Source organism: Theropithecus gelada, chromosome 9 (assembly GCF_003255815.1).
Source record: "Theropithecus gelada isolate Dixy chromosome 9, Tgel_1.0, whole genome shotgun sequence".
NCBI lineage: Eukaryota > Metazoa > Chordata > Mammalia > Primates > Cercopithecidae > Theropithecus > Theropithecus gelada.
The window spans coordinates 82,352,623-82,365,649 of record NC_037677.1 but is presented as its reverse complement, the minus strand read 5'-3'; the positions used below and the strand labels follow the sequence as shown (position 1 = coordinate 82,365,649).

Below are 13,027 nucleotides of genomic sequence, written 5' to 3'. Positions count from 1 at the left end.
AAGTTTTGCAAGAAAAAAATAGGTACAATTCAAAGATAGGGTTTACTCTGGAGTACAATATTCTTCTTATCTTCTTTCTTCCCTGTTCCTTTGTGTGTAACTTCTAGCTCCTCTCCATAAAGCACACGCGTGTCCTAATTCCTCTGATAACTTTTTTCTCCTCCTTCACTCCCAAATCATGATCCATCACATTCACTGGGCTTAGTCTTGAGAACTGTGAAGCAGAGACAGTGGCACTCTTCTGTCTTTCTATGTTTGGCTCAATTAACTATATCCTGGCCCTATTCAAAGGTCTTCCTCAGACTATATACCCCATGGCTATGATATATGAATTTTTTTTTTAGTTCATTTGCTAACTTAAAATATTTTATGTCATGAAAATTTGAAAACATATATAAAAGTAGAGAGAATAATAAATCTCTCATATGCCATCACACCAATATGATAACCAAGATTTTTAATGTGTTCATCTTTTAAAACATAAATTTATCATGATACATTGTTGTGTTACACACTATAACATCTGTCTTTTTCTTAAACTTCTCTTAGTCATATGCTTAATAGATCAAATGGTGAAGCTGTGGGATATTCAGCTTCAACATCTAACTATGCATTGTCAAAGATAGTGGTGCATAAGAGAATAAATTAAAATTCAACAAACATGTCTACTAAAACTACCACATGGCAACTTTGGGCACAGATTTCAATTTGTAAAACGAGCTTTGTGTGGAAATCATTGTGTAACTATTATTTCTATTACATAAATTCTCCCCTAAGCCTGAAAATTGAAATTTTACTTCTACTTTTTGTAATTAAAATATTGTCATATGAGTCATTAACACCGTGCTGGGTAATTACCAGGGTCTATTATTACTTGTGAACCTCTTTTTTCTTCATGCTGTTTTCTTCATCTATACCCTTGAATTACAAAATACTTTCTGTGTGTGCTTAGACACTGTCAACCCCCAAGGACATTGAGCAAGGGCAACAGGAATCTTCCTAGTAGACAATAATGCTAATATGGAAAATTATGAACTGTATTTTGCCTGTAAACATATAGGAATTTTTAAATGAAATAGGATAGCATTGTGATATTAGCTTTAAATGTTTGTAAAAAGTCAATCATTTTCATGCTTCTCATGAATAGCTCATCTTCTTTGCAGGATGTTGTACACAACTGAAATTCTCTAATCAATTTTTCCCTGTTTGTTTTCCTTTTATTTTTCTCCAGCTCTTGTAAATGTAAAACTCTGGGCCATTGATCGACAATGTTTTCAAACAATAATGATGAGGACAGGACTCATCAAGCATACCGAGTATATGGAATTTTTAAAAAGGTAGGATGCTTTCTTTTCTCTTGTGAGAGTGTTTACTTTCCTTTTAGCCCTATTATCTGAAATGCAGCACCCTGAAGACTTTTTGCCTTTCTCTCAGTCATAATAGTCTACAAATCTGTAGAGATGTAAGACTCTGAACAAGCTTCTTTATATTCCTGGTGCCAGTTTCCATGACGTATGGTTAAGTCAGAACTTCAGAATTTCATGACATGTATTAAGCCATTCTCTCATAGAAGTGAGCAACTCAGAGAAACAAATAAAAATGTGCTTGAACAAAAAAGGATATTGAATACATCTCCAACTATTTATTGGTTAATATATTTATGACACCTCTTCTAAACAGACTCACACTATAAGACTGAGTCATCTCTTGTGTGTGTTTCCATATGAAAGGTCAGATGACTAAGATGAAAAAGTTCCAAGAAATAGCTTATTATCCTTTAATCCTGAGCTTAATTTCCCAAATAAAATTCATTTTATGCTACAGTTCTGAAATATCAAAAGCTTTTCTTCCCTTTATATTATATATTATCATAATAACTCAATATAGGATGGAAATTGGAATAAAAACCAGCTTTTTATTTCTTAGGAATACATTGATATTCACTGGAATGAATTTCTTTGTCTCTAAGTTTATTTTATTTTAAAGAAAATATATTATCTTATGATTGAAAAGAATATTGACAATTCTCATGACTTTTTAAAAAGCACTTATTTTTTAAATTACTTTTCTTTTGAAAACAGAGCCATTATTAAATAGTAATATACAAGTTATATGAGCATATAATGAGGGTACTGCTAATTAAGATTTCATTTTTGATAGGTAGAATATTTAATTTTTTTGTTTTGCTTTTTATTTTTGGTGACTAAACTGTTAAAATGAAGCTAAAAAGTCAATTTCACATTTTGCTTTAGTGATACACCTTATTAGGTATCTACTGAATTTTCTTAAGATGCAATTTTTAATATTCCATACTTGAATATTTCTTGTGGTTAATTTATTTTCTTACTGCTTCATCTTTTATACATTTTTATTTCTACATAAGACCTTTTATATTCATGCGAAAGGGATAATACAATTCTAATTTGATATCAAGTAATAATATGTTGAAAAATTACTGTCAGCAGGGTGTTGATTTTTTTTCTCAATGCGATTGGATGAAACATTTAGAAGAGGTAGAAATGTAAATTCGTATTTGAAATTTAATATCATTTTCAAGGAAATTAAATTATTCCGGTGCCTTCTATATTGGGTGAGATATATATATATGTATGTGTTGATATATATGTGTCTATAAGTATGTTGTGTGTATGTGTGTGTATGATGAAAGATAGAGACAGAGAGAATGAATATTCATTTTAAGCCTTAACTTAAAGTTCAAGAGTTATTGATTTCTCCTGGTGTAGCTCTGATAAGGATCACAACTGATAATCAATGAAATGCTTACCTATAGAATATAGTCCATTATTCATCTCACATACCTAAACTTTGGACACTTACAATGTTGATTTCAGTTTCCATAAATTTGTTCTTCCAAGAAAATGGACTGAGTGCCAATGCTATCTCAAATGACTCTAACAAGAACTCTTTCTAGTGGCATTATTTCAGGAGATGGAGATGTCTCACTCTGTGTGCATGCGTGTGTGTATATGTGTGTGTGTTCAAATTCAAATCTTAAACAATAAAATTAGCTCTCCAAAGTAAGTGAACATTTTTTGATGGTCAGAATAGAGCTGGCAGACTTTAACTGGCTGAATAAAAAAAGAGGTGGTTGCTGACTTGGATGTCACTTTCCATCTGGCTACTCAATAAAACATAAAGTTCACATTGTTTGTGAATGTAGGACTGGGCTGGGAATCCAGAGAGGTGACAGGATGACCATCATTGCCTGAGGCCAGCTTTAGTCTTCCTAAATTACAACTGTGACCAACTGGTTCTCTCTCTGTAAGTTTTTCAATGGCTCATAGTTCCTGTTGCATTATTTACAGCCTCATTAGTTGGACATTCAAGGCCCTCCTGTAGCCAAATCCAGTGAGGTTTTTTAGCCTGGATTCTTCTCACTTCCTGCAAACCGAACAATTCCATGTACCCATCCCTTGCCCCTGTGCTTTTTCACAGCACACTCCCTCTCTGCCTGCCTGTCTCCTCCATCACTGTCAATGGTCAAATCCTTCTCTGCTTTTTGGATCCAACCAAAAGCTGCCTTTCCATATATACTTATCTCATTACACTGAGAAGTCACCTTTTCCCTCCTCTGGAGCTTCATCTCTACCATATGTTTTATTGTCTGCTTTGTTTCATTATAACTTGACTACTAAGCTTATTTCCACTTCTAGACTATAAGCTTTTTAAAACTAGGGTTATTTCTTAAATATCTTTGTATTCTTCTTTGACACAAAACTTACTGCTTTACAGATAGGCACTGTATAGAACAGTGAGTACAAAGCCAGTACATAATTTTCAGGACTCACTGAAGAATAAAAAGGCAGAACATCTTTCAAAAATTAATAAAAAATTAAAGACCTTGACAGCACAGCATTAAATCAAGTGTAAGAACCTTGTAAGTGCAGGCCCTATGCTTTTGTACAAGTCACACATTCATGAAGCCATGTAGGGGTGGAAAGGGTACCATCCCTTTCCTCTCCATTGTAAGAGTCTTGGCTGGCACACCTATATAAAAAGACAGGTTAACAAGAGAAAAGCATTGCAGATTTATCTAATTAAAGATTAAGATGACACAGGAGCCTTCTGAATGAAGTCCTAACGATACAGGGGAAAACTGCATTTTTATGCTTAGGTTTAATGAAGAATGGGCAGTCATAGAATTGTGCTTGAACAAAAGGAGTGTGCTCTACTGATAGTGGCCTGAGTGAGGAAAACTAGCAAGGCTTGTCTGGTCATTCTTCTTGGCCTCTCTGTTGTAGCATTTCTTCCTTCCAGGTATGAGGTAGGACTCCTTTGGAATGAGAATTTTAATTTCTGTATGACTGCTGTCAAACAGAGAAGCAGGGGAAGGTTAGAATACTATTGTTAGACTTTATGGATGGCTTTCAGGAAAAAAGGAGTTTGTCTCTATGACCTGCTTCGGGGAAGAGGAATTCTAGTTTCTATGGGTTGCCTCAGGGGAGAATCAGAAGCCAGAGATAGGAGGCAGGAGAAGGTCAGAGAGAAAGGACTTCTGAGGCCTTTCCTTCGGGGTGTCTTTTTCTGAGCTCCAAAAGCTAGAAGAGTGAATAATATTCATTCCTTCTTCACATCCCCAGGTTAGCTATACTTGGTACCATTTATTTTTCAAGGCTATTAAGAGATGGCATAATAGCCCCAATGATAGATACTATCAAAAACTCAGAAGACCAAAATAAACTGTTTTACTGTAACTTTGGAATTACTTTTATCTCCCTGTTTGTTGTTGTTTTTTTAAAAAATTGCTTATCTTTCTTTTACATCATATAAAACTTTAATTTTTTTTTTTTTTAATAATCAAGCCAATCCACTTTTTTCTTTATGACTTAGGCTGGGTATAGTGGCTCATGCCTGTAATCCCAGCACTTTGAGAGGCTGAAGTGGGCAGATTGTTTGAGCTCAGGAGTTTGAAACCAGCTTGGTCAACATGGTGCAACCCTGTCTTTGCAAAAAAATAGAAAAATAGAAAAATTACCAGGTGGGGTGGCATGTGCCTGTAGTCCCAGCTACTCAGGAGGCTGAGGTGGGAGGATCACTTGGGCCTGGTAGGTTGAGGCTGCAATAAGCAGAAATCTCGCCACTGCACTCCAGTCTAGGCAACAGAGAGAGACCCTGTCTCAAAAAACAAAAGCAAAAACATCACTGCATATATAGGAAGGGCTTACCTAACATTATAAAAACATTGACTTTAAGAGCTTTAAAGCAGTCTGTGAAGAAGGGGATGTTTTTCTCTATGTGAAAATAAAACTTGCATCTAAATTTTTCTACTATAGATATCTTATACTTTATATTTTGTGAACGAGTTAAAGGTGTAAAGCAATGGCGATGCTATAAAAAAATGAAAACTCTAGCAAAGGATCATGCAAATTCTCAGAGTTCTTTTCAGTAGGGGTCTCTGTTGTAAATCCCAGTGCCTTCCCAACTGAGGAATTTCAGGAGCTGCCACAGGCTAAAAGATGAGTGACTCTCTATCATTTCTTATCTTGTGGTGCCACTGTTTCTCCTGATTTTTCTGAATAAACACCTAAGTTTGGAGGAGGAGAAAACGGGACACACCAGGCATATAAATGCACTGCTAATAGGCAAGAGTTTTTCTTTATTGTCAAAGTTGGGTTTTATTTTTATTCCATTGTAGTTATCCATTTTGTAACTCCCAGTCATGTGGTTTGGTCCCCTCTTTGCTATTAGATGCCACATCAAACTGTGATTCTGGCTCTTTAATTCTATTTAGTCATTTCTCTTTTGTGCCTGTATTTCAGATTCCCTGATGTAAACACAGATGTTTCTATCCAGATCATAGGAAAAAAAAAAAAAACAAAAAACAAGGTATTCAAAGGGCAATGCTACTAAGCATGACATAATTGCTATAGGTCAAACCATAATTTTGCCAGTTGCCAGCATTTTCTGTCATTTTGGCTACTAAAAAATACTGTTGTTTTTAAGACAGATTCTGAAAAATGAGCCAAATAACTGCCAGAGTTAATTTGTGTTGCTTTTCTCTGAGCATATTCTCTGTTACTGCTGTTAGCACTGGTATTTATGCCCAGAGGAGCATTAGTATGTAGCTGTGTGACCATTGAGGTTTACTTGTGTAAACTAGGTTTTCTTTTGTCCCCAAACTATGAAACTGATGAGGACAATGATCACGGTGGGCCCTGATTTATATTACTTGCTTCACTGACAAATCAGAGAGATGACAGGGGCTTTTTGGAATTGAAGCTACATACTAGATCCTGTTTACCCTCAGAAAATATTGTCTTTATCCACTTGATAAGACAGATGTGCTCATGTCATCCCTCTTGCATTAAACCTTTCCATATTTCCCATCACTCGTAGGAGAAAGCCTACCTAGTTCTTACCATTGTTTTCCAAGCCCACCTGCCCTGACACTACTCCAGATTCATCTCACTCTACATCTTCTCCTTTTATTCTCTCATCCTCCCTTGTCCAAGTCACATGGTACTCTTTCATCTCCTTAAATGCTCCATGGCCCCTCTTAATAAATAGGATTATCTCAAGAGACTCCTCTCCCTTTGAATGGGTGCATTTCCAGAGTGATCTAAGATGTGACGACACATCAAGTAGGCCTGCCATAGTGAAAAACAGAATCTGATACCTCTTAAAACTCTTATAAATGTCTGATTTCCCTTCCCCTCCTTGAGTTGAATGGGGGCAATAATAATATTCACCACTGAGCTTTACATTATATTTTCAATACAAATAATTGTAAAGTTCACTGACTCTGAAGATTTTTGGTGATAATTTGGTTGCCACCTGACTGTCCACCTGTTAAAGAACTTGAAGGTGTTGTTCAATTTTAAAAGTACTCATCATATGGTTTGGCCCCTTCTAACCAGAAGGGTAAATCTTTGCCAGGAAGCCCTCATTACTGGGAGGTGATTTGTAACCAAAGTCCACAACCGATGGCCCTCTATGGGGGCCTGGTAGCATCTATATACAAAGGATCAAGATGATGGGTGGGCCCTTGGCAAGTCATAGAGCTGCTTTGATGCTCTCTCCTTATTCCATAATTTCCTTTCTAAAAATCCTGCTAGATTTTAGTGCTGTGTAAAGCTTCCTTATTCTTTATCTTCATTACTGGGGAGTGAGCCCCAAGTCCACTTGTGCTTTTCCCTTATTCTCTAAAACAAAAATGCTTATATATATATATCCAACATATTGTTAAATAAATATGCTACCTATTTATATATACGTATTCTGAAAGTAAGTGATTTTCCCTTTTAAAAGTATGACTTTGTTATTGTAACTTTATACTTTCATTTGATATCAGAATGGCCTTGATTATGAAGATAATTTCATGTTGAGATCACCCCTTGACTTCTGCCTATGGGCCATACTTCAACCAAACTTTTCTGAAACTTCTGTTTAATTGCTTTACATTTTTCTCATTTTATGGTTTCTGCCTCACCTGCCACTGGACGGGATCTACATGATGATGCATCATCACCTCTGTGGTCTGATGAATCAACAAGGATTAAATGATTTTGGATTTAGAAAAATCTAAGATGTGATGTCATTTAATTTCTCTGCATATTTTATAGCTGAAGCAACTGAGTCTCGAAGAGGCCAAAATAAGCTCATACCCAGTAAAAAACAGACCTTAGACTAAAACTCGGGTTTCTGAATCTCTAACCTGAGTATTACCCCCTACCTGGACTCCAGTTCATAGTTTGTTTTCTAATGGCAGCTCCCCACTACAGTAAACTAAAGTGAGGGTAGTTTAGTTATATTTTCGTTCTTCCTCTCCACAAAGGCAACTTTATTGATTATTAATTCAATAGTATATAGATCTTTGTCTATATTCTAACTATATACCTTTATTTTCAATCTTTTAGAAATAAAATGTATAAACCCCTTACAAGCTTTTCCTTCTTTGATCCAATTTAAAAATCTACAGTTTCATTATTTTAAATAACTCAATCCAAAGGCACTTTATTTTTTATATTTTAATTGTATTTTATCATATTGGTAAAAGTGTAGTCAGGGAGAGAATTGGAGTTTGTTGAGTAGAATATAATGTTATGAGGAGTGTGAAAGGTTATTCATTCTATTGATGAGAGAATGGAGCCTAGATTGGTGAGGAGAGCTGCCCCACATCACCCAGAAAATTGCTAATAAAATCATCCCTGTGCCTGGGCAAGTCTGAAATTTTATTATCCTAGAATATCACCTTTGTTTTGTTCAAAATCTTCAAGATAAAATTCCCCGCAATCTCGACTAAACATATGTCCTAGTGTTTTTTGCCTTTCCTATAGGATCTTCTGTGAAGATCTTACCTAAGTTGTCATATCCTCCAAAGAAAGAGAAAGTAACTGCACAGAGATGCCCTTGTAATAACCATTTTTAATGATAGATTTGGAATGAGACCAGAAAATGTGCATTTTTAAGTTCTCAGCTGATGGTTATGTAGCTGGTCTGGGGATCATTCTTGGAGAATTACTTATCTAGGACATAAGATGAAAGTAGAAAATACATTTCAAATATTTTAAGTATTTGTATGGCTTATTAATATGAAAAGTGCCTAGGTTTAAATCCTGGTTTCACTGTTTATAGGTATATGATAGGTTGGTGCAAGAGTAGTTGCAGTTTTGACTGTGAATTTTAAATCATTATAACTAGGCTCAAACACATCTTTATTAATCAACATAGGAACCATTACAATCAACACATTTTTGCCAATGAGAAATAAGCTTGTTTATTCCTGTGGTATAAATATCCATTTTTAGATTTGACGAACTCTTGGAAAGCGCTTTCTTCATCCTGCTGGTTATGGAAGCGTTTTCTCTGCAAAAAGTTGTCGAGATGCTTAAAGAGTGGTAGTCAGTTGATGAGAGGTCAGGTGAATATGGCAAATGTGGCAAAACTTCTTAGCCCAATTCATTCAACTTTTGAAACATTGATTGTGTGATATGTGGGCAGGCGTTGCATGGAGAAGCGTTGGGCCCTTTTTGTTGATCGATGCCAGCTGCAGGCATTGCAGTTTTCAGTGCATCTCATTGATTTACTAAGCATACTTCTCAGATGTAATGGTTATGCCAGGATTCAGAAAGCTGCAGTGGATCAGACTGGCAACAGACCACCAAAAAGTGACCATGACCTTTTTTTGGTGCACGTTTGCTTTGGGAAGTGCTTTGGAGCTTTTTCTTGGTCCAGCCATTGAGCTGGTCATCATTGGTTGTTGGATAAAATCCACTTTTCATTTCATGTCACAAACCAATCGAGAAATGCTTCATCGTTGTTGTACAGAATAAGAGAAGACAACACTTCAAAATGAAGATTTTTTCCACTCAGCTCATGAGACACCTACTTATTGATCTTTTTCACCTTTCCAATTTGCTTCAAATGCCAAATGACTGTTGAGTTTTTTGGCAATTTCTTGTGTAGTTTTAAGAGGATCAGCTTAGATGATTGCTGTTAACTAGTCATTGTCAACTTCCAATGGCCAGCTGCTATGGTCTCCATCTTCAAGGTTCTCCTGTCCTTTGCAAATCTTCTTGAACCACCACTGCACTCTACATTCGTTAGCAGTTCCTGGGCCAGATGTGTTTTTGATGTTTCAAGTTGTCTATGCTGCTTTAGGACCCACTTCAAACTCAAATAAGAAAATCGCTTAATTTACTTTTTGTCTAATATCATTTCCATAGTCTAAAATAAACATAAAATAAACAGCAAGTAATAAGTCATTAGCAAAAAAGCATTAAGTAACAAGCCATTAGCAAAAAAGAAGCATAAAGTAATAAGTCATTAGCAAAAAAGCATAAAAGGATGTATAACATAACCACATTTATTTAAGAATGTATTCTAATATCAAATGGCAAATAAAACTTCAATTACATTTGCACCAAGCTAATATAATCATAGGCAAGATTATTTACATTTATGTGCAATAAAAAATGTAGTAAATCCTCCCACTATCAAGGATCATAATTAGAAATAAACAAAATAATATGCTAGTAAAAATTTATTAAGTGTGTGCCAAGCAGTGTTCAAAATGCTGTAGATATATTAACTTATTCTCAACAAAAAATCATAAAGTAAATACTATTATAGCATCATTTCTATTTTACAGATAAGAATACTAAGACCAAACAGATAAAGAAAACTACACTGGTAGTCAGGGTAGAGCCAGTGTCTGTAGAACTGATACTCTTAAACTCCACCCTATACTACCTCAATAAATTCTGGATACCTGAATATTAGTTCCTGCACATTGCTGTCCTTCTCATTAAATAGGCATTTACTCAGCCTGGAGATTTCAGCGATAGGTTGACTTTGTTCTTGGAGTACCTGGGTTTCCTATTCACCATATTTTTCTCTCTCAGTGCCCTTCTCTCAAACCTCAGTATTATTTTCCCTTCGTCTCACCCCTCTAGAATATGTTCTCAAAAATATGGTCAGTAATAGCTTAAGAGCTATCACTTTAAACAAGTGACAATGTCTTAGAATTACATAGGCTCAGTGAAGGGGCCTTGTTTGGAAACCCACCACCTGTACATAAGCAGACACCATGATTTCTAAAACAATTATTAAATGACTTACAACTCAGGATCAGTGTCTTCTGCAGACATTCAGACACTGTGTTTCTGGTTCTTTTTTAAATGCCTGACTTTGACCTCCTCAAGCACAGGCTGTAATCTATAAGCAGAACCTGTTCTTGCTTAGGCTATGCTCTGTGATCTTTTACAGAATTGAACTGTTTGGACATATACAGAGTATCTGTTGTACACTTTAGCCTGAACAAATGAAAATGCCACTTTTTGGGCACAAATTATATAAAATACAACAATATTGTCTAATCAGTTTGTAGAGATCACAATTCTGGGAAGTTAAAACAATGATTTCCCTTTCCCCAGATTTTTCTTCTATAATTTACAAAAAGAGATGGGAAAGAGAAGGTGCATATTGAAACAATTTGGGGGCTGTTAGAACTTATTTTTTTGTTTGCTTTTTTGTTTTTTAAGTCTCAATGACAGACCTATTGAGCTCTTAAGCTTTGAGCTTTAATAGAGCTTTTCAAGAAGATTGTGAAACCTACATTAGAATTAAGCTTGACAAAGCTGGTACGGTTTTAATTTGAAGGGAAATATTGGGAAGAATAAATAAAAAGGCACTTTCTCACCCCATTTTCAAGTTGGTTTGCTCACAGACCATTTCGTGGTAGCAGATTCATTCTTGTTAAAGATGACACAAGGAGCAGGTAAATCTAAAAGTGGCCATTAGTTTTATGTTGTCATCTGGCATTTGCACAAATGTCTCCATATTGATCCTTTTTTTATTAAAAAAAGAAAGACAGACAATGTGATCTCAGATTTTTGCATAATTATAGGCTAATTTAAAAAATTTATTCATCTGCACATTTCATATTGGTACTTTCACCTCCATATGTGTAAGTTTTTTCTAATTCTTGCAAATAATTAATAAGATACTCAGTTGATTACATCTGTGGTAAAGTCTTCCACTTGAGCCAATAATGAATCTCACACAGAGAAGTCCTATTTAGTCCAAGAAAAGACTAAGTCCTCGGCTAAGGGACTTAATACATTGATTCATTGTGCTGGCCTCTCCCTGAGCCTGGGTTTAGAGGGATGAGTGTCTTCAAGGACTGTAGGCAACTTTTCCTCACCATCTCCATGAAAATACTTTCTCAGAACTCTGGGGTTTCAAAAATCTAAAACAGTGTGACAAGGCACTTTAATATTCCTCTAGCCTGTTGTAGCTTTGAACCTTAAAAATCGTTCCTGTAGTAAGACTTACTTTATATCTGTGTCATTCAGATTGAGCCTTATAACAGTTCCATTCTTGTAAAATGTTTTGTAAGCAAAAGATTAGTGCATCTGGGAGTGAGTTCTTTTCCATAAGGAAAACTATTGTGTAATGAACAAATTCAGAAAGAATCCATGAGTTACTGGGAAAAATTAAGAAGGATGGTCTTCTGAGGTCCCAGCAACATAGATTTCTTTGCTTGCTATAGACACCCACTTCCTCATAGTTGGAGAGAACTCTGATAGAGAATCAGAAGAGGGAATGAAAAAATACTGCTAAGGCACAAAATAAATACTAGGGCAATTTAGACAAAGAAAGCATCTTAGTGTGTACATTTTATCTGTCCTGAGAAGACACCAGTACATCAGTTTGTCAGTTTAAAAAAAGCATGAAAAAGGCGGAATTAGCATTATAGGTCCTTTTTTGTTTGTTCTTGTTTTTGGCTTGGAATAAAGTTAATCATAATTTATTTACCGATATGATTTTACCAAGGCGAACTCTTAAAGGAAAGCTTAGAATCTGGCTGTTGGGCAGCATGGGTGTCTATGAATCTGAGAATCCTGATTTTCTGACTCTTCCTAGGGTGCAGGGAAAGCAGCCCCTGGAAAGGGAAGCCCTTAGAGGCAGCATGAGCACAATGCTTCACAGCAGAACTAGGGGCCTCATTGTGAACACTCCCTTTACCAAACTCAGTTTGAGTGTTTTCAAAGCAGTGGGGGAGAGCAAGGGAAACTCAAAACCCAAAACAGAATAAGCCGGCACCTGCCTCCTTACACACATTATTATCTCACTTAATTTTTACAGCTCCTTAAAGAAAGTTAATCATAATTTATTTACCAGTATGATTTTACCAAGGCATTTCCATTTTACTGAGGCAGTAACTAGAATCATGAAAATTAGCAATTTCCCAGCATCAGTAATGAATCTCACACAGATAACCCCTGTATAGTCCAAGAAAAGACTAAGTCCTTGGCTGAGAGACTTAATACATTGATTCATTATGCTGGCCTCTTCCTGAGCCTGGATTTGGATTTAAAACCAGGTCCAATCCAAAAATCTTTATTCTGTTAATGTATCAGGCCAATTTCCTGAAAATGGGTAATGTCAGAGGAAGAATAATAGAATAAATGTTTTAAAACCTTTTATAGATTAAAAAAAATAATGTCAATTGGTGAATATGTGAAAAAATCATTACAAGTATAATGAAAAATGTTCCTTGGAA

General features: G+C 35.6%; 1 protein-coding gene across 2 annotated transcripts in view; it reads left to right on the top strand.

Annotated features, from left to right (window-relative positions):
* PRKG1 (protein kinase cGMP-dependent 1) overlaps positions 1 to 13,027 on the top strand; it is a 1,342,290-nt gene that overhangs the window by 843,613 nt on the left and 485,650 nt on the right. For both annotated transcript variants that reach the window (XM_025395656.1, XM_025395655.1), the window contains exon 4: positions 1,232 to 1,337. In XM_025395656.1, the coding sequence (XP_025251441.1) occupies positions 1,232 to 1,337 (106 nt within the window). The remainder of the gene's footprint in view (positions 1 to 1,231; positions 1,338 to 13,027) is intronic.